This window comes from Diabrotica virgifera, chromosome 9 (assembly GCF_917563875.1).
Source record: "Diabrotica virgifera virgifera chromosome 9, PGI_DIABVI_V3a".
Classification (NCBI taxonomy): Eukaryota; Metazoa; Arthropoda; class Insecta; order Coleoptera; family Chrysomelidae; genus Diabrotica; species Diabrotica virgifera.
Genome location: NC_065451.1, coordinates 211,411,676 through 211,433,792, shown reverse-complemented (window position 1 = coordinate 211,433,792; position 22,117 = coordinate 211,411,676). Strand labels below are relative to the sequence as shown.

At 32.1% G+C, this 22,117-nt stretch overlaps 1 protein-coding gene across 1 annotated transcript in view; it reads right to left on the bottom strand.

The window, feature by feature from the left end:
* LOC114326113 (apolipoprotein D) overlaps window positions 1-21,751 on the bottom strand; it is a 31,101-nt gene extending 9,350 nt beyond the window's left edge. Inside the window, exons 1-2 of the mRNA XM_050662410.1 lie at window positions 21,564-21,751; window positions 4,532-4,662 (exon numbers count right to left, since the gene is read on the bottom strand). Coding sequence (XP_050518367.1) covers window positions 4,532-4,662; window positions 21,564-21,674 — 242 coding nt within the window. The 5' untranslated portion in view covers window positions 21,675-21,751. The remainder of the gene's footprint in view (window positions 1-4,531; window positions 4,663-21,563) is intronic.
* Window positions 21,752-22,117: the final 366 nt, after the last annotated feature.

Below are 22,117 nucleotides of genomic sequence, written 5' to 3'. Positions count from 1 at the left end.
AAACCCACTTTTTACATTCCAAAACTTTATTTTTTATTAGAATGCTGTCATTTAATAAATTTCTCCTAGTTTTCTGTACAAATAATAAATGTTAGTTCATAATATGCATATGGTATGTATCTTGTGACAACTTCCATGAATCCATTCCATCCTAAGAGGCCGGGAATGTCTCTGCTTTACCCTTAGAGCCACAGAAGATCAGACACATATGGAGCCACAGTTTCAGTTGGTGTGAACATTCCCTTCGGATATGTTATCTTGAAATCTGATAAACCTTGAGGTTTTGTCCTTTCAAAATGTATTAGTTGAACAGCTCCCTGACTTCCATAAACCTCAGGCGCGGGTTTAGTTTTTAACCGAGGAATGGACTGGTTAGGAGCTATTGCATGTTTTGGTGCAATACAAGAAATGCCACCAATGACGTGAAAAGTGTGGTATCCGTCGATTATATGTACGTTAAAATCAGCGTTATCGTACACCTGTTGTGTAAAGCACGGCTGGTCAATTTTCTGCGGATCGCCTGCGATTGCTGACACTTCCAAACAAGCAACGCGCTTGCAGTCTGGTAGCGGCAGTAAGGCCCAGATAATTCGTCTCACCATTCTTTCAGGGTTGGCCGTTTTCTCTACAAAAAGTACGGCTCAAAGTACGTTTTTGGGGTTTTGTTCATCCTATACAGAAGCTGTTTGCCTGGAAGTGTCAGCATTCGCAGGCGATCCGCAGAAAATTGACCTGTCGTGCTTTACACAGCAGGTGTACGATTACACAGCAGGTGTACGATACCACACTTTTCACGTCATAGGTGGCATTTCTTGTATCGCACCAAAACATGCAGTAGTTCCTCTAGGAATGCGTGATGGAAATAGTCTGCTTATAGATGGAAATACTTAAACAAATAATACGATTACAAAATAAACGTTTTTATTTGAAGATAAATTCCTGGTTATATTACAAACTGAGTGGCTTCATATCATAGACGGACGTTTGCAAAAAAATAAAAATTGAGTTAGAAGTTGTTTCTTATAGAATTTTTCCTGTTCTTTCCAACGGTGATAATAATTTCCTTCAAAGACGGACGCAAATATGTTATTTCCAGCTTCAAAGTTGAATGTTGGTTTCAAAAACGGACTCCTGCTATGAAGGTTTATATCAAAAATCTTCCACCAGACATCTCCCCAACAGCCAATGAGAATGCTGTATTGTGATCACATGCACATGACTGCGAGATCAACAATGGCCGCCACTCCTGTCAACGTGTCTGATGTAAATTGTTTTATTTGTGTTTATCACTAGTTAAAACTGTTTTTTGTGCAAATTATTACTTATAATTGGATATTAATGGAGTCAAATATATCTGTGAGTCAAGGGACGACTCGTAAGAGGAAGAGCGATCCCGAAAAATGGAAAAGAAACATCCAGAAACGGCAAATGTAGTTCTAATCATTGAACTCAATCATGTACTTAAACTTTTAATTGCTGTAAAAAATTGTCAATAGTTGGGTGGAAGTTTGATATGTTAGAAGTTACTGTATATATTTATCCGAATTATGAATAGTTTTTCAGTAATATGATAATGTCTGATTTTAAAATACCGTAAAATGGGGTGAGATTAATCTCTCGGGGTGACATTGATCATTTGTCGTTGTATCACATATATGTAGATACAACCGGCAACCAATGTAAAATTGTTTCTGGGCGTGGCACCATTCATTTCTTGGATCTTGGCTATAATCAGTTCACGTCGTTGTTAGTTTGCAATTGGCATTGGGAAGAAGTTCTGTTGCTTTGAAATTAACCATAATTTTTTGCCTATTTTTATAGTTTGTGTACTTTTGATGGTAAAGAAAGAACAGAGGTAAGTTCGCTATTCCTAGTGTTATAAAATTATTTTGTATGGTTCTGTAATAATCATTTTAAGTATCTAGCATTTTAACTAACGCCAGCTTTTTTAAGATGGCGGATAATATTGAATGGGGTGATATTGATCAAGTGATCAATCTAACCCCACGTTATGTACATTCCAGAAATTAATTTATAATTTTTGTTACAGCTTTAAGAATATCAATCAAAATGGGAAAAAGGTACAAAAGACAATTAGGCAGTAGAACATATGGCAATTTTAAGGAAGAACAAGTTAATCAGGCGTTGCACGATGTATTGGAAAATGGATTATCACTAAGGAAAGCCGCAAAAAAATACAAATTGTCCTACGGGACTTTAAATAACAAGTACCATGGAAGGAAGATTAAGAAAATAGGTGGACAATCTGTATTCACATATGAAGAAGAAGTAGGCATTATTAACAGCGTTTTAACGTGTGCAAATTGGGGATATCCTCTAAGTGCAATGGATTTGAGAATGTTCGTTAAAAGTTTTTTGGACAAAACTGGTAGAAGTGTATCTAGATGTAAGGAGAATATTCCTGGAATTGACTGGGTAAATAGCTTGTTGAAGAGACACGGAGGTATTGCTGGTAAAAGATTAGCCACTAATATTAAAAAAAGCTGAGCAGAAGTATCTCCGGCCTGATTAAAAAATACTTTGACAATGTACAACAAACGATTGAAAATGTTCCAGTTGAAAATATTTTTCAATACGACAAGTCCAACGTCTCAGATGACCCCGGGAAAAAATTGTGCATCTACCGAAGAGGTACTAAATATCCCGAAAACATGTGCAACCATTCAAAATCTGCTACATCGATAACGATTTGTGGATCCGCCTCAGGTATACTTCTGCCACCTTACGTCATATACAAGGCGGAAAATTTATGGAATACTTGGACAGAAAATGGTCCCAAGGGCAGCCCATGCTGCGAATAGCCATGTTGCTGACTTGGAACACGATATAATCGAACCTCCCATGGTTGGATTGATATGTCAACATTCAATGATTGGTTTGTCACTTGCTTCTTACCACATGCTAGGCGACTCGATGGAAAAAAGGTGTTAATCGAGGACAACCTAGCATCTCATTTTAATCCAGATATTCTAGACAATGAAAGAAAATAATATAATATTTGCATGCTTACCAGCCAACTCTACTAATATTTGCCAGCCATTGGATGTCGCATTCTTCAGGCCCTTAAAAGAAAGCTGGAGGAAAACTTTAACATCATGGAAAATGAAAATTCCAAAATCTCTGGCATTCCGAAAAATGAATTTCCTAAGCTGTTAAAGCAAACACTGGAAATCATGAATAAAGTATTACCTAAAAATCCAGACGCAGAGAAAAGTGCTGCAAAAATGCAAAAAGAAATTTACTTTCTGGTTTTGAAGCATGTGGCATTGCACCATTCAACCCCAATCGAGTTTTGGAAAAGCTACCACAAGACGCTATTGATCAAGTCGAGCTTAGATGCTCTCTTACTAACTTTTTGAAAGACTTGAGGTACAATTCTGGCTCTGAAAAACCTAGACGGAAAAGAAAACTGTTAGCAGCTGAACCTGGTCAAAGTGTTACAGCACCTAAACCATCAGAGGAGACCAGTGACGATTCAAATGAAAACCTGGAATTAGATGACAGCAACAGTGATGTTGATATTAACAAAGATAAAGAGGAGGTTGAGTACTTCTGTCCTTCATTAGAAAACATCACGAAGGGAAAATTCCTGTTAGTGAGATTTTTGTTTGGTTCTCGGAAAAAGACGGAATTTCGCTATGTTTGTCAGGTAAAAGGAGTTTTAGAAGGAGAAGAAATCGAAGTTCAAGGCCTTAAATCGGCAGGATCGAGGAAGATTTTCAAAATAATTGAAAATGACATATCCACTGTTCCCTTCAAGGAAGTAGTTGCCTTACTACCAGATCCGACATTTGAGACGATTTCTGATGGGATAAAAAATATCATTTTCGCGGAGAAATGAATATAAAAGAATGTTAAATCAAATTTTCTTTTTTTATAAATTGTTCTGAATTACATTTTTAGTTGTTAAAATATGTTTTTTTTGTATAAATAAAGGAGATTACAATAAAAATAGTGTGATCATTCTCACCCCGCATGATCAATCTCGCCCGTTTGTAAAAATTCGAAAAACTGTCTGACTGAATTAGTCAGGGTTAAAATTGATCATATTCTATTTAAAAGCACTACTGTTTCATGCTATAAGATCATCATGATCAATCTCACCCCAGTCACGGGTCTAAGATTGATCACCCTTTTTTTATGAGATAAGTAGATTTTCTTAATAATTAAAACAAAACTAGTGTTAAATCACTACTCTTTAGATATCAGTATAACACGTGAAGTGTTTAAATATAGAACAGTCACAAAAACGTTTAAAATATAAATCAAATAAAGTTAAAATTGATAAATCTCACCCCATTTCACGGTATGAACCTTGAAAGTTGGCCCCGATTCCCTATATGAATGTTATAAGCAATAAATTTTAAGTTAGGTCCAAATCGAGGGTTCACTCTTTCAAATAAAATTTGTTGGTTTCAAAAACGGACACCTACCATCACATTTGTATCAAACATGGACATTTACCCAATTTTCTTACAAATATTTCAAATATTCTTCACTAAATACTTACAAAATATTTTTCATCTGGTTGAAAACTTCAACTTTACCATCACTTCTTTTCGAGTAGTCAGCTGTAATGCATTTGCCACCTATTTCGAATATTAAAGGATACTTTTCTTGTTCGTACCATTTACCTAAATACTAAAATAATAAAAAAATCATTAACAAAAGTCTGTAGTGTGTACACTTAGGTACCTTGGTACCTAAGTTTAAACGTTTAAATAACTGAGAAATCTTGAGAAAGGCACTCTGCCGAAACAGCTGTAGTCACATAGGTATAATAAATTTTGTTGAAGTATAAAAAGCAAACGTTTTCAGTGTTTTATTGTTAGGTACTGAGAAATCACTAAAGTATAATAGAACAGCATTTGTATTTCTGATACCTACTCTTGAAGAAAGCATTTGATAGAGTAAAACTCAAATATGTAATCCATCTTCTGTATAATAGAGAAATTCTCCTAGATATATCATAAAAACTATCGAAAACATCTACCAAAACAACAAAATGGCTATCAAATACATAGATGGACCACATAACAAAACCTATAGACATAGGCAGCGACATAAGACTTATTGAGCACTATGCTCTTCAATTTAAACATGGATGAAATAATCAAAAGCAAAAGAAGGGGTTACAGGATGAAAAACAAAGAAGTAACAATACTCTGTTACACAGACGACGCATTATTGATAGCCCAAGATGAAGATAATTTGCAAAGATTAGGACAGACATCTCAGAAAACTTGTGACGATAATATAATTTTATCGTCTAGAGCAGTGGTTCCGAACCTTTTATGTCTGACGACCCACCTTCTGATGTTTTTTCATATTCGCGACCCATCCCTCACCTATGATGATTAATATGTACGTTATTCAGCTACTGTAAGAGCCACGCCGCGACCAACCTGAAATACGCCCGCGACCCACTAGTGGGTCGCGACCCACCGGTTGAGAAACGCTGGTCTAGAGTACGCCAATGAATTAAGTAAAACGTGTTTTTGTACCGTCTTGGACGATATAAAAGTCCGATCGAAAAGCCTAGTAGTCTAGTAAAATAAAATTACACTACATGTAAATCAAAATGTAAATTCGTACAGGTTGAAACATATTTTATATCAAAGTTTAGGTGGGTACAAAAGATATTTTCAAGAAAGTATCCAAATCATACAAGGGGATCATTGTTTAAATAAATAAAAAGGGGTCATTTTTGCAAAAAAATTACTTTTTTAACTGCTGAGGTCATTAAATTACTAATGAAGGTCTATAGGATCGTTTTATGTAAAGTTGAAGGGTAAATATTTGACACAAGTCTTACTAAATTAAATTTGATCCCCTATTTATTTAAATAATTATACATAAAACTTTAAAAACAAATTTGCAAAAAATTATTTTCAGCGTTTGAAATAAGCACTATAAAATATCTTGTTTTACAGGAAAAGTTGTGCTATATTATCAGTATTAAGCAAAAAAAAATTGGTCGACAAATATTTAATATTTTTTGAGATATTGAATTTGTTTATTAAATGTTACTATATTTTCAATTGCAAAAACGCGGTTGTTGCCAAAGAAATATTCACCTGTATTAAATCTTATTATTTTTATTTTTATGTATATTTTCGATAAATGTATTGATAAATTCAAATTTCAATTAAACTGCCCCCTAAAATTGCATTTGAAAATAATCGAAATTTGTTTATAATTTGTTTTTTTAATAACGTCGCGGTGACTAAATATTTTAAAATGCCGTTTCGATAATTGGGTTCCTGGGAATTTTTCACTAATTAACAATTTTTTTTGTCTTTTATCCTCTTCTTTTCTTTCTTGGCATTGTATTACTACTTTTTGGGTTAAGTTTCATTAAGAATGTCGAATCTCTAAGTTGTAGATTCGAGACCTAAAAATATCAAGATTGGTCTAAAATCACTTAAATAAAATGTGGCTACTTACTGAGTTACTGAGTTTTATTTAAAAATTTAAAAACTATTTGTACCAAGTACTTTTAAACTAATTGACGTATCCTTATCATACTTTACAGAAAGTGTAAGTACTATACAGTCTACTAAATTGTGATAAACAAAAGTTTCTAGCTACCACCAGAGGCGTACGACAGGGGCCAGTTAATGGTTGACCCTTCCCAAATTCTACGCCACTGAGGGAATTACTATTTTATCGAAATTTTTCGATTCTCCAACACTTTCTATCTATGTAAATAATATACTCTTTACTGGTAATGATTAAGTCATTAGTTTTCGAGATATTGGACGTTAAAAATGAAACGGCATAGTTATTTTGATTCATTTATTCATTCATTTTAAACTTCCAATATCTCTCAAACTGATGACTTTATCAATACCAATAAGTTATTTACATACAAAGTATTGGAGAATCGAAAAATTTCGCTACAATAGTAATTTACTCAGTGGCGTAGAATTTGGGAAGGGTCAATCATTCACTATCCCCTGTCGTACGCCTCTGGCACTAGCTAGAAACGTTTATTAATCACAATTTAATAGGGTGTATAATAGCCACACTTTCTGCCAAGTATGATAAGGATACGTCAAATAGTTTTAAAGTACTTGGTAACAATAATTTTTAAATAAAACACCCTGTAACTCAGTAAGTAGCCACATTTTATTTAAAAGATTTTAGTTAAATCTGAATATTTTTAGGTCTAGAATCTACAACTCAGAGACTCGACATTCTTAATAAAATTTAACCCTAAAAGGGCCCGTAGTAATATAACTCCAAAAAGAAAAAGAAGAAGAAAAAACGATAAAAAATTTTTTTTAATTAGTAAAAAATCCCAGGAACCCAATGATCGAAACGGCATTTCAAAATACTTAATCCCCGCGACGTTATTAAAAAAACAAATTATAAACAAATTTGAATAATTTTCAAATGCCATTTTAGGGGGGAGTTTAACTGAAATTTGAATTTATCAATACATTTATCAAAAATATACATAAAACTAAAAATGATGAAATCTTAAGCAGGTGAATATTTCTTTGGCAACAACCACGTTTTTGCAATTGAAAATATAGTAACATTTAATAAACAAATTCAGTATCTCAAAAAATATTAAATATTTTTCGACCAATTTTTTTTTGTTTAATACTGGTAATATAGCGCAACTTAGTCTGTAAAATAAGATATTTATAGTGCTTATTTAAAACGCTAAAAATAATTTTTTGCAAATTTGTTTTTAAAGTTTTATATATAATTATTTAAATTAATAGGGGGTCAAATTTAATTTAGTAAGTCTTATGAGGAATATTTACCCTTAAACTTTGCAGAAAAAAATCCAATAGACCTTCATTGGTAATTGAATGACCTCAGCAGTTAAAAAAGTAATTTTTTGCAAAATTGACCCCTTTTTAATTATTTAAACAATGATCCCCTTGTATGATTTGGATACTTTCTTGAAAATATCGTTTGTACCCACCAAAACTTTGTTATAAAATTTGTTTTAACCTGTACGAATTTACATATTGACTTTTTTTATTTTATTAGGCTATAGTTAATTATTATTCTTGGAGCGTTGATCGAAGAATAATAAACAACAGCCAGGTATAAGAGGTGAGTTTATGTAGGTAGTATTTCCCGACCATTTTCCGCTGTCGTGTTGGCGAGCTGAGCGAATCCGACAGTTTTCCTCTTACCTATCGTTTTACCTATCCTTATACGAGCGGTGATAGTATATCCCTAATATGTATTTTCATCTGGCGAGTTGAGTGAGATTCCCTTTCCTTATACATTCATGTCGTATTAATAAAAGTAATTCCTATTTCATGCGATTGTCAAAATCATTCATTCATGTACAAAATATCGTCACATCATCGGCCCGAACAGAAAGCTCGATGCGTAGATTATAAAAATATATTTTTTCTACGACCGTTTAATAACATGCTCATTATTTGCTATTTTTTCATAGGTAATAGCACCCATTACTGTACCCGTGAGTAATAATTCATTACTCACGGGCTGAAGTTACTCACGGGTCATTACTCACGGGCTGAAGTTAGATTTAAGTGACGCATGCCACTTTTAATATTAATCGTATATAAACTGCAAATAAAATTACTTAAAGTTGTTTATTTAATACAATAATTATTGTAATTTATAACAATAATTAACTTCAACAGAAACTGTTTTTTCACGTCAAAGTCGTGTTCGTTTTTTGGAGTTCGTCCCAAAGAATTATTAATTTTGGCAGTTTTTTGGTACATTCCGGCCTTGTTTCCACGTGCAGAGTTGTATCAATAGTTTCTGTTTTGTGGTACTTTGCGGAAAACTAGAGTTTTGAAGACAGATTTGCTGTACAGAAAATGTCAGGTAACGGGGGCGGTCCTGGTCCGCCCTCGGTTAATTTAAATACTAATATTCAAATAATTAATAATGATAATCAAATTAATGTTTCTTCAATGGATACAGTATCCTCAGGTTTCGAAAAATATGCCTTTGATAATAAATATCAACCAACGGATGCAGGTCCGTATCAGGTATTTTTGGAACATACCGATAAGAATCTTGGTCGTTTTTTTCCTATCAGAATTGGCTTTTATTTACAACAAGTAATTGAATTTAGAAATGATGTTATTGATATTCATTCTGTAGGTTTAAAACGTGTTAAGGTAATTTTTAGAACATACAAAATCGCTAATTTATTAATTAATCACGAAATACTAACAAAAAATAAGTTGATTGCTTATATTCCAAAATTTTTCACGCATAAACGAGGCATAATACGTGGCGTTGATACCTTTTTTACTGAAGAATACTTGAAAAAAGCAATTAATTCTATAGTTCCAGTGGCGGAAGTGCGAAGAATGAAACGAAAAATTATAAACCCTGAAACCAAACAAGAAGAATTTGTCAATAGACAATTGGTAGTAATAAATTTTAAAGGTAATAAAATTCCGTCCTTTATTAATATAAATATGGTTAATTTCCCTGTAGAACCATACATCCATCCAGTTGTCCAATGTCGAAAATGTTTACGTTACGGACACAATATCGTTCAATGTAAAGGCAAATCTCGTTGTTCTCGATGTGCAAATGAGCATTCTTCCGCTGAATGTAATTCCGAGTTGCAAATGTGCGTTCACTGTAAATCTTCTGATCATCCTTCAATTTCAAGAGATTGCCCAATGTACAAAAAACAACACGACATAAAGAAAGTAATGGCTTTCGAAAATAAAAGTTTTAAGGATGCCGAATTATCGATTAACAATCCAGCTTATGCCAAAATTAATACCAACAAGAGGTTTGATATATTAAATAATCTTGAAAATTTTCCCGATTTAGCACCAGCAAACAAAACAATTTATTATGCTCCTTTAAATAAACCAAAATCAAATTCAACCGCATTAGAATCAAAAACAATTAAAAGGCGAAGAACTGACACTTCTTCTCAGATTCCAAGCACTAGTAATTCAGATTTAGAAAATTCCCATCAAAAAAGACAAATTTCTCTTCCTCCATATACACCCGCTCCACAACAGAATAATTTCATGTTTTGTCGAGATAAACTTATCTCACAGATATATTCATTAATTACAAATATAATTAATAATCAAGGAAAATTTGAATTAAATAAAATCAGGGACAATATCATTACAATATTCGATAATAATGAAGATAATTTAGAATCCATTCTCACAGATAGTGAAAATGGCTACTAAAAATATTACAGAAAAACTAACTATATTACAATGGAATTGTAGATCCATTTATAGTAACAAAGGCAGTCTTATGCATCATATTAACAACTACCATACAGATATAATAGTTCTATCAGAAATATGGCTCACATCCGGTCATCATTTTAGACTTAACGGATATAACTTTATCAATAAATGTCGTGAAGATGGTTACGGTGGCGTAGGTATTTTCATCAGACAGGGAATAGATTACCAAGAATCCGAAATTAATAATAATTTCGATGACAGTATAGAAGCATGCGCAGTTTTTTTGAACAAAATTAATCTCTCATTAGTATCAATCTATAGATCATCAGATGTTAGAATAGAAATAAATGACTGAATCAACCTATTCCTTCAGTTTAATATTGCAAAAACTATTTTTCTGGGAGATTTTAATGCTCACCACGGTATGTGGGGGCCAATTGCAGACGACAGAAATGGTAGAATATTAGTGGAGGCCATGGATTATTGTGAAATAATTACATTAAATGACGGAACACCAACAAGAATATCCCCAACTAGTAATCATTCAGCCGTTGACTTAACTCTAACATCTCCCCTTTTAGCCGACCGTATAGCTTGGTCAGTAGATTCAGATTCATTAGGTTCAGATCACTACCCAATCAATATAGAAATTCAAGTCAATCCCTCCTCCTTTGTCATCAACCCATCAACAAAATGGAATGACTCTCGTGCTGACTGGTCTGTTTTTGGAAATATTTTTGAATTAGAAATTAGTAAGCTCAATAATTTAGATAGGAATTCAACTTCGGTAGACAAAATCGAATTTTTCCTCAATGCAATCACGGTCGCAGCATCGAAATCTATGCCTATTAAGAAATCTTTCACACCTTCTGTACCAAGACCTTATTGGTGGGATGAGGAATGTTCTGCGATTGTTAAAAAACGAAAAGAAGCTCTCAGCGAGTTTAAAAAACAAGGTAATTTTATCAATTATCTACAATATCAAGACATTTCTGCTAATGTCAAACGTACGTTCAAACTTAAACAAAAAAACAGTTGGAAAATGTTTTTGAATAAATTAAATAAAAACACTCCTCTCACTGAGATATGGAACACTGTAAGATCTATTTGCAATAAACACCATCAAAAAAGAAAACCACAATTAGACGAAAGCCTTATTCTAAAAGTTCTTGATACATTGGCTCCTTCATCTGCTGCAGGTCCAATTTTTAACGACAACATTAATCAATTTCACTTCCATCAAGACTCAGACACCTTCTCAAAAAATTTTAGCTTTTCGGAATTAGAATTAGCCTTAAAAAAATCAAAAAATACTGCACCTGGACTTGACGGGTTTACTTATACGATAATAAATAAATTGCCTGAAAGTGGTAAACTTCTTCTCTTAGAAATTTTTAATGATTGGTGGTTGAAACAAAAGTATTCAGATAGTCTTAAAAATATAATTGTGTGTCTTCTAGCGAAACCTAAGAAACCACCTGACTTACCTTCGTCCTACCGACCTATTTCATTGTTATCGTGTATTACAAAAACTTTCGAAAGGCTTATAAAATTTAGACTCGAACATTTTGTCGAAAACAGATCAATTTTACCAAAAAATCAGTATGGATTTCGTAGAGGTATAGGCACAATTGATGCAATCTCCCATTTAGTTACAGATGCTCAATTGTGTCTATCAAAAAATAATTACATGTTGTGTCTTTTTGTGGACCTTAAAGGGGCTTATGATGTGGTAGATTTGGAAATATTATATTCAAAAATGGTAACGTTTGGCATCAATAAAAGAGTCTCTATAAATATTTTAAATTTGTTTGCTAATAGAAAAGTATTTTTGCGAGATAGTCATAACGTTTTACATGGTCCAAGAGTACTTTACAACGGGCTTCCGCAAGGCTCTATTTTAAGTCCCCTTTTGTTTAACTTATACACTGCAGACTTGCATGATTTGATGAGCGATGGCATACAAATTATTCAATACGCGGACGATTTATGCATTTATGTCACCCATAATACCTACGATCGCTGCATGATAGACTTAAGACGTACTTTTGACAGGTTACAAAACTGGTTCGACGATATGGGTTTTAGTGTTTCACCAGAAAAGACAGCTGTGATGTGTTTCACAAGGCACAGATATCAGTTAGTCGATAATTTCTCTATAGGTAAATACACTATTCCTATCGTAAAAGAATATAAATATTTAGGTATAATTATAGATAGTAAACTTCTATGGACCAGTCACATTAAGTATGTCAAACAAAGATGTGAAAAGGGAATTAATCTTCTGCGCTTCCTCTCCAAACAGAGCTGGGGCGCGGATCAACAAATTTCCTTAATGTTCTACAAGTCTTATATTCGCTCGATTTTGGATTATGGGTGTACTCTCTATGGTTCTACCTCCAATACGAACCAACTTACCCTTGATCGAATACAATATAGAGCTCTGAAAATATGTTTGGGAGCAATGGCATCTTCACCAAATCATACCATTCTGGCAGAGTCTCAAGAACTTCCTCTTAGTTTTCGAAGACAGTTTTTAGCAAATAAAAGTCTATTAAAATATAGATGTTACAACAGTGATTTGATCGCAAAAATTAACTTTCTTGTAATTGAGAATTTGACAAATCATTATTGGAAAAAGAAAAACTCTCCTCTTTTGGCAGATGCATTTATTGATACAAACTTATTTCAAAATGATATTGTTAAACTTAATAAAATACCATTGTATGCACACAGTTTCGATTCTATAATTGACAAACCTATCACCATATTCCCTCGGTATTCAGATTGTAATATCTTAAACCAAGCCATGATAAAATCCATTGTAAATGGTCTCGGGTCGAACTTAACTAAAATATATACAGATGGGTCAAAAACGGAGCTAAACACAGGTTCGGCATTTTTTGTTTCAAACATAAATCATATTGAAAAGTACAGAATCTCAAATTATTGTTCCATTTTTACCGCCGAGTCCTTTGCTATTGAAAAGGCACTAAAATGGTGTGCAACTCAAACATGCACGAATGTGGCAATAATTTCAGACTCAAAATCAGCATTACAAGCTATTAGCGGTCACCCAATAAACCAATTCCGAAATGCCTTAATTTTGAACATTAAAAAATTAATTATGGGTCTTAAACAAAATAATGTAACTGTTTCGTTTATTTGGACGAAAGGACATTGCGGAGTCGAAGGTAATGAAATTGCGGATATAGCCGCAAAAAGTAGTCACAGTTGCCACCATATGGACAAAGTATTTAATTTAAAAGATTTGAATAATGCTCTCCAACCTAATATCAGAAGGAAATGGGAAACTGATTACAAAAGAATTGCAAATAAATCTACAAACCCTTATTTCAGAATTCACCCTACACTTCCAAAAGACATTCCTCATTTCACCTTTAATTATAATAGAGCACAAATGTCAGTATTGACTCGTTTAAAATTGAATCATGCTCGCTTTCCATCTCACTTATATAAAATTGGAATACTTAACTCTCCTGTCTGTAGTTGTGACAATGTATCCATTGGTGATCTAAATCATATATTTCTAGAATGTTCTCTGAACTCTCAATCTTCTTCAATTCTGTATCAAGAACTAATTCATCACGAGTGTCCATTGCCACTAAATATTACAGCTCTCCTTTCTTCCCCAGATAAAGCGGTACTAGATTCCATCATTAATTTTATCAGAAATTCAAAAATAGCGGTATAGTTTAGAAATAGACAATATGAAATCATTTAATGTAATTAAGAATTTACATGTTTTGTGGCAAATAGATTTTGTCTGATGCCAGGATCTCACACACACACACACAATTAACTTCAAAAAATTTTTAAATGAATTTTAACTGTAACAATGTCAGTATATTTTTTACGTTTATATCTTGTTTACTAAAAATTTTGACGTTTTTAATTTATTTTAGTGAGAGTGACATTAGCTCATTTTATTTATGTTAATTGGAATTTATAACTAATATTGTGTTTATTTTTCAAGTTATATTGTGTTAAATATGTTATAATATATTATGTATAGTTAGTTATAATTATATTATTATATTATATATAGTTAAATATAAATATACATTATAACTATTGAAATACGTCCACCGACAACAGCCATTTCCTATTTATTAGATTAATTGACAGTAGTTACAAAAAGCTTATAATTTTCGGAAACGAACAGAACTTATATTGACTATTTCTAGTTCTGTACCATAGAGGTAAAGGGTAGTATATCCATCTAGTGAAGTTTTGAGATAATGGGAAAATAAGATGAGTTCCAGATAATTATTGCAATCATTCTTAATCTGAAGACATATGAAATTATGTATTTATATAATTGTAACGTTATGTATTAGTTAATCAATATTGTGCTACTGTGATAAAAAATTTGTTTATATTTTGCATAATATTGGGACTTAAGGTCTTTTGCCTCGGCATGTACCGGCAGATAAAACAGTGTACAAAATAGTAAGTGCCTACATAAACTCAAACAAAAACACATAAAATGATAAAAAAACATTTATTCATCATCGCTATCATCAACTTGTTTTTTAGTTACAACTAAATTTCTATAGAACTCCTGAAACTGACTGGGGATCCATTGTAAAAGGATTAGTAAGTGATCCTTTTTCTTTTGTGTGATCCCTTTCGGTTTTTGATATCGTAATGGTAACTGCTCTGGAAGATTGATCGCAGTTGCTGTTCTTCTAGCGACGTGCAATTCTTTGGGTCTAATTTATTCAAAAGCCTCTTTATAAAAAATGATGGTCGGTGTGTCTTTTTTTACTTGGAATTGGACTACGTTTGAAATGAGGAAATTATTATTGTCGGTATTTTTCTTTTTACTGATGAATGGGGATTGAGACTGAGCGTAAAGTACCTCAAAATTTTTGAAGTCATCTTTGTCCATTTTAATCACCTGAGCACCCACGGAACTGATTAATTGCTGCCAATCCCAAGGCGTTACGATCTGCATTGTTGGCTGTTTTTTTACAGATCTTTCAATTATAGCATGCACTTGGTCAGCTTCTAAATGAGTGTGTCCTCTCAGTAAATATTTATGGTTAACTACTTTTAAATTAGGGCAGATGTTCAAAAGCCAAAAGTAGCTCATCATTACCATAACATTTCGGTTTTGACTAGGGCAATTATCTGACCAAATAACCAATTCTTCCACATCAGTTTGTGATAGAACTGTCATAGCCCATTTAGTCAATGCCGAGGCAATTTCATGGCCACCCCTTCCAGCTTCGGATTCATCCCAGATAAGGCAATACGATTTATTTTCTGTGGCATCGTATATCGTGAAATTTATAGTCCATAATTTCAGCTTGTAGAAACTTTGGTTATTTGTCAAACAAGGCGTAGGCAAGCACTTCTGCAAATCACACATTATAATTTTAGTTTTTCCAGCTGATTGTTTGCTTTCCTTTTTATCGTTTGCTTTCATTTTGTATCGACTCTCTGCTTCTTGAAGATGTTGTTCATAATTTTGCTGTAATGTTATTGTTTCTTGCTCGGAACAGTTTTTTAATTGTAGCATAAACCGATCGCAACTATCACAAGTATCCACGGAAACCGATTTAAATGCTAAATTAAAATCATTATTGAAAATTTTTTTATACAGCCATAATTTAACAATTTCATTATTTGGAATGTGGTCTTCTTCACACTTTAAGGTATATAATTTGTACATTTTTTCACGGCTCAGTTCTGGTCCTAGATATTTCTTGGCAGTTTTGGATCGAGAATAATGACTTTCGTAGCACGGAAACGACTTAATGTGCTCTCGTACTCGATCCAAAACCGCTTCTGGTGTTTTATTAATTGGTTCATGCCTTCCCCTATGGTCTTGTGCCACAAAGCCTCCCATATTGTCGTTTTTTAGAATGTTACGTACAACTGTTTCTGAAATATTTAGAGTGTTTAAAAAAATTTTTTTACATACGTCAATTTTTTTTACACCTCCATCTAACTTTATATCAAAATTATAAGAAATGCTGACTTCCCTAGGCCTTTTAGAATGGTTTTTAGGTCTACGACGTATTACACTCTTCGGAGTGATATGCGAGCGCACAAATTGACGCTTTAACTCCCAATTTTTTGTGTTGCACCAATAATTCTCAAAAATTTGCTGTCTTACAGCTTCTGCTATTTTTTCTGAACATTTTAGTCGACAAGGACGGCAAGGGGGCTTCATTGCTTTAGCTTTTATAATTTTACCTGATTTATTAATGTGTTCCTTTCCTCCTAATGTTGCATCTACTCTTTTTGTTACTTTCCAAGTTTCTGGTTTCTTATAACGTCTTTTCTTTTTGATTTGGTCATCAGTTGCCGTTTCATTTTCAGTCAAGTTTTCGTCAAGTTGAACATCTTGTAATTCATCATCTGCTTCCAATTCACCATTATTCTCTCCCAAATAATTGCTACTGTAGCTATTGTTACTGCTGCTAATATTTTCTCCATCATCGTCTATGTAATCGGGGTCTTTTATGCTATCATCATCATCGCTAACACATTCTTCAGTTAAATTAGACAAAAAAATGCAATTTTGAGCACGGCTAGTTGAAGCTTGAGCAATATTAGAGACGTTCATCGGTTCTGTAAATAAAAATTTTTATTTTTATTTAATCTTCTCTATCTGTCGAACTGTTAACAGTACACAGAATAAAGCAAAAAATGTATTAGAGTCACTGTTGTGTAATTCTCAAAAAAAGTAGCAAGTTCAGTATTTTGCAGGTTGATGTTTTCTTAAAAAGATAATACTACTTACAAGTACTACAAAAAATACTACTTAAGGGGATGGGTACGAACTTTTGACTTCAATGCTATTTAAATATGATTGCTTTTTTTTCGAATCCTGAGAAAATTAATAAGTATTACTGAAATATTTAAACTCAGAACGGAAGATTACGTTATTATCGAGAGCCGAAAGTCCCTGAAAACTTATATAATGTTTATTTTAATAAGTTACAGGGGTGAAAAACAAAGAGAAAATGTAGTGTGATTTTGAATTTCAAATATCGCATTCAAAACAAACTTTTTTATTCATTCTAAGGGACTTTCCATCCTCGGTAATCAAGTAATCATTCATTTTGCGTTAAAATTTTTTAAAAATACTTATTAGTTTTCATAAGATTCGAAAAAAATGATTACATTTAAAATACATAGAAAATTTTGACAGGCGTCAAAATTTTGCATTTTTGTTCATTTCCCCTTAAAGGTTATGTTAATTTTGTATTAGTATTATATTTTACAAATAGTTGGTGAATATTAAGAATTTCAATAACTCTAAAGAAGTAGCAATAAATGTACTTATGCATCTGAGAAATGGGTAGTGAATAAAACAACATAATATATATCGGTCAAAACTCTTACAACAGCAATATTTTTAAATGTCAAAACTACTAAAGACTCTAAAGAGCAAGAACAAGTAAACACCTACTATATAAAACGTAACAAACCAACATTTTTAGAACATGTTAACAATTTCCTAGTTACAAAATTATATAAAATTAAAACTTAACCTCACTTACCGTCTACGGTCAAATTTTCAGCTGTTGCCTTCTCCACAATCGCACATATCCTCGATCCAACCATGTTTTTTAAATTTGTTAAAGTTTTAGAGTCTTTGGAATTCATTTTTGCTTTTATTTTTTGTAACTGTCAACTATCTATCAAGTAAAATGCTCTGTCAATCAAGGTGACTAACACTTGTGTGGAGATACTGCTGTTTACCGCGCGCGAAATAGCGTGCCCGATAAACAAATCCGACAGCGGATGGAGTTACTATGCTTTACCTCGTTCTCCAAAGGATATACTACTTTTTCTTATAAGCATATCTAGGCCACCAGTAATACTTCACATACCATCTTTTGCCACAAATAAGATTGGAACGTTTTAAGCTTAGCCAAAGTATTAAGTCCAAATTAGAAAAAAATGGAGTTACTACCCTTTACCTCTACGGTACAGAGTTGTATTTTTACAAAAAATAATAATTTGGTAATAGTAGGCAACCAATTATTCAACCACGTACTAGGGGTAAATAGCATTTAGGTTTTCTGGTAAATTATTATAATTTAAATCTTGAGTAGTTGATAATTAAATTTTTTACTAATTAAAATAAAAAAAGGTCGTAGAAAAAGCATAGTATTCTACATCATCGTGAGTAATAGCCATCATTACATGCTCGTTGAATAATATACTATTATTAACGAAATTAACGAGTAATTAAGGCTAATTATTATCTTATCTTTTGTATGTTTTGATTCCAAAAAAAATGTCTTAAAAAGCGAACTCTTTTCTTCGACTGATTTAGATACCTGGAGCAACAACGCAACGACCTCGTTACATTGGTGCCCGAGTATTTATTTTAACAGGGTTTAAGACATTTAAACGAATTGAACAAATATATTATAAATATGGCGGAATCAGAAAGTACGTTAGGCTTAGAAATAGAGGATGAGACGGTAGGTTGGGTATATAAATTAAAGAAAGAGGAATTAAGCAATGTAATGGCAGAATTGAACTTGAAGAGTTAACTTGAAGGACTACTGGAAGCAGCAGAGATTAGATTACTGAGAAGAATTACAGGAAATACACTGAGAGATCGAGAAAGGAGTGAAGACATTAGAAGAAAATGTAACGTAAAGTGTATAAACGAATGGACGCTAAAAAGAAAAAAAAATGGAATAACCATATAAGTAGTAGCAAGAGATAAATCACCAATCGGTAGAAGAAGCATACATCGAAAGCGCAACAGATGGAGTGACAACCTTTCATAGAGGTATCAATATGCCAATGAACACGCATAATTGCTTATAAAAAGGAAGAAGAAGAAGAAGGTTAAACGTAAATTTTACTATCGTCTACCAATGGTAAATAAGACCTATTTGAAATGTATATCCAATTAAAAAACTGAATGAACAGAGATATAATGATTTAAGGTTTGCACAATAATTCCGATGTATGGTACAAACAATAAACCATAGAAAACAAAAAAAATTGTTTTTTTTTAACAACAATCCATCGTATCTCTCCATTATTCTTGCAGCAATTTAGACTAACTTTTTTTTATTACCGAATAAGAGAAAAAGATATACTCCGGGATAATAAGCTAGAAATAGACCATGTTCGGGACACTTAAAGATCCAGGTAGCTGACTACTTTTTTAGTTATTGTAGACCTATAGGATGAAAACCTACCTGTTTCCTGCCTAGAGTTCGCGTCCCTTTTTTAATTATTAACAATTTAGTGCAAAAATCGCGATTTTTTCGAATTTTTGCACCCTATTCAAAATCTAAGTAGTTGACATAAAATTACAAAATTTAATTTTTTAGAACATTAAAAAAACCTTCAAAATGCCGATTTTTGAAAGTTAAAAAGTAGTTAATTTGTTGCTACGCAAACTGCAAAATAAGTGAAAATGGTTATTTGTTAATAACTTTTACTAAAACTACCTTAAAACTTTAGTATTTCACCCAAAGTTGGGTATTGGGGTACTGAACAAACCATCAAAAGTTGAGACCGATCCATTAATTAATTTAAGAGTTATTCTAATTGTTTATCCTAGAGACCTTTATTTTGCAATAACATAAGACAGAAAATGATGAAGATAGGGCAATTCTGCGTATGAAAAATGAAAGTAGAAAACTGATGCTATCAAAATCTACTAAAATAAGATAAATAAATTATCAAATATAGTCAAAAATCCTAATGCCAAATTTGTGAAATTTTGTAGTTTATAAACATTTAGAATAACTTTCAAAATATTGTCCGTAGAAAAAATCATTTTACATATTAGAAAAGCTGGTATTTTACACGAATTTTTAAAAATGTAGTTCAATTGGTGACTAGTCGTGGTAAGTGAAAGGGGAGCTGGGAGCCGACAAATGCACGAGTTCAAAAACTAAAAAAGGTAACTTAAAACTACTTTCATTTTCTATATCTCGGGATCTACTGAATATATATTTTGATCGTTCTTTTTTTAATTTGTATGTAATTTTTCAGTACATTACAAACATGCAATTTGTCTAGACATTTATTAATTAATAAACAGTCTAATTCGTTTAAACAATTTTTGAAAAAATATTTTTTTCCCAAAAATCCATGCATATTACCGTTATTAATCATAAAAAAGTTAAGGTATACTTTAATAAATAATTTATCTTCAATAACTAATTATCTAATAAAAATCATTTATTTATTAAAGTGTACTTTAACTTTTTCTATGATCATTAATGATACTATGATTAACAAAATAGATTTTTGTAAAAAAAATTTTTTTTCAAGAATTGGTTAAACAAATTGGACTGTTTATTAATTAATAAATTTATAAACAAATTGCACATTTGTAATGTACGTAGAAATTGCATACAAATTAAAAAAGAATGATCAAAATCCATTGAGTTGATCCGGAGATACAGAAAATTATATTCGTTTGAAATTACTTTTTCGGTATTTTAAGTCGCTGGATTTGTAGGTTCCCCCTAGTAATCGTTTGAACTACATTTTTGAAAAATCGTAGAGGGTGCTGTGAAGCTACAATGTTTGTGCAAATTTTTTAGAAAAAAATAAAAATCCCATTCTTTTAAATGGCATTAATGATAAACAAATTAGCTGTGAATTAAAAAAACATATGGCTAACTTTGTCCCAAATGAACCCAGGCTAAATTTTTTTATGTGAAAATTCGCCTTAAAATACTCTTTTCGAATTATAAAAAATATTGTTTTTACGGACAACATTTTTAAAGTTATTCTAAATATTTTTAAACTACAAAATTTCAAAAATTTGGCATTAGGATTTTTGACTATATTAATTATTTTTTTTTATCTTTTTTTAATACATTTTGTTACTATCACTCTTCTACTTTCATTTAGCATACTCATAATTGCCCCATCTTCATTATTTTCTGTCTTATCTTATTGAAAATAAAGATCTCTGGGATAAACAAATAGAATAACTCTTAAACTAATTAATGGATCAGTCTCAAATTTTGAGGGTTTATTAAGTACGCCAATACCCAACTTTGGGTGAAACACTAAAGTTCTAAGGTAGTTTTAGTAAAAGTTAGTAACAAATAATAATTTTCATTTATTTTGCAGTTTGCGTAGCAACAAATTAACTTTTTAACTTTCAAAAATCGGCATTTTGAAGGTTTTTCAATGTTCTAAAAAACAGAAAATCCTTATTACTCTGGACTAATATGCTATGAGAGAGATACAATATATGACTTTGCATATTACCGATAGATTGCTTTAACCAATACTTATACCATAAGAAAATCAAAACAATAAAAGACAGTCAATTTTTTAAGAAATAATCCTTACTATTAAAAAAAAAGTACTTACGGCTGCCAAATCAAAATGTTGTTGGACTTTTACATTAGGACATTTTAATACAGGTATTTGTGCCAGTATCATCGGCATGAACAAACTTACAACAAACAATTCTGAATGCATATTGCGTTTTCTAATTCAATCGACTAGACAACTTCCTTGGCAAAAACCAATCTATGAATGCATATCCAGTAGTTCAATTATTGCACTTTATTTAACCTTCGTCACTTAAAATTGTTTATAGGTCTGGATCCCGCGTACCAAAAAAAGTTTATTAATAGCAAGCTGAAAATTTTTTAATAGCTTAACGGTGTCTAGTCGGATAAACTTTGATATATGGGAACACTGCAACAGGGGAAGTTTTAATTGTGGAGCAGGTTAAAAATTTGGAACGCTAGATTACGAAAAGGTCACATGTATTTTGTCGGACAGAACATCCAATTGATTTGTTACCGTTTCATTAAACTCTCATGGAAAAATCAGACTGCTATTACTAACCAACATGATTCCTGTCATATGACATGTTCTTCCTGTTATTAAAATGAAAGTTGCAAAGTGGTTACTAG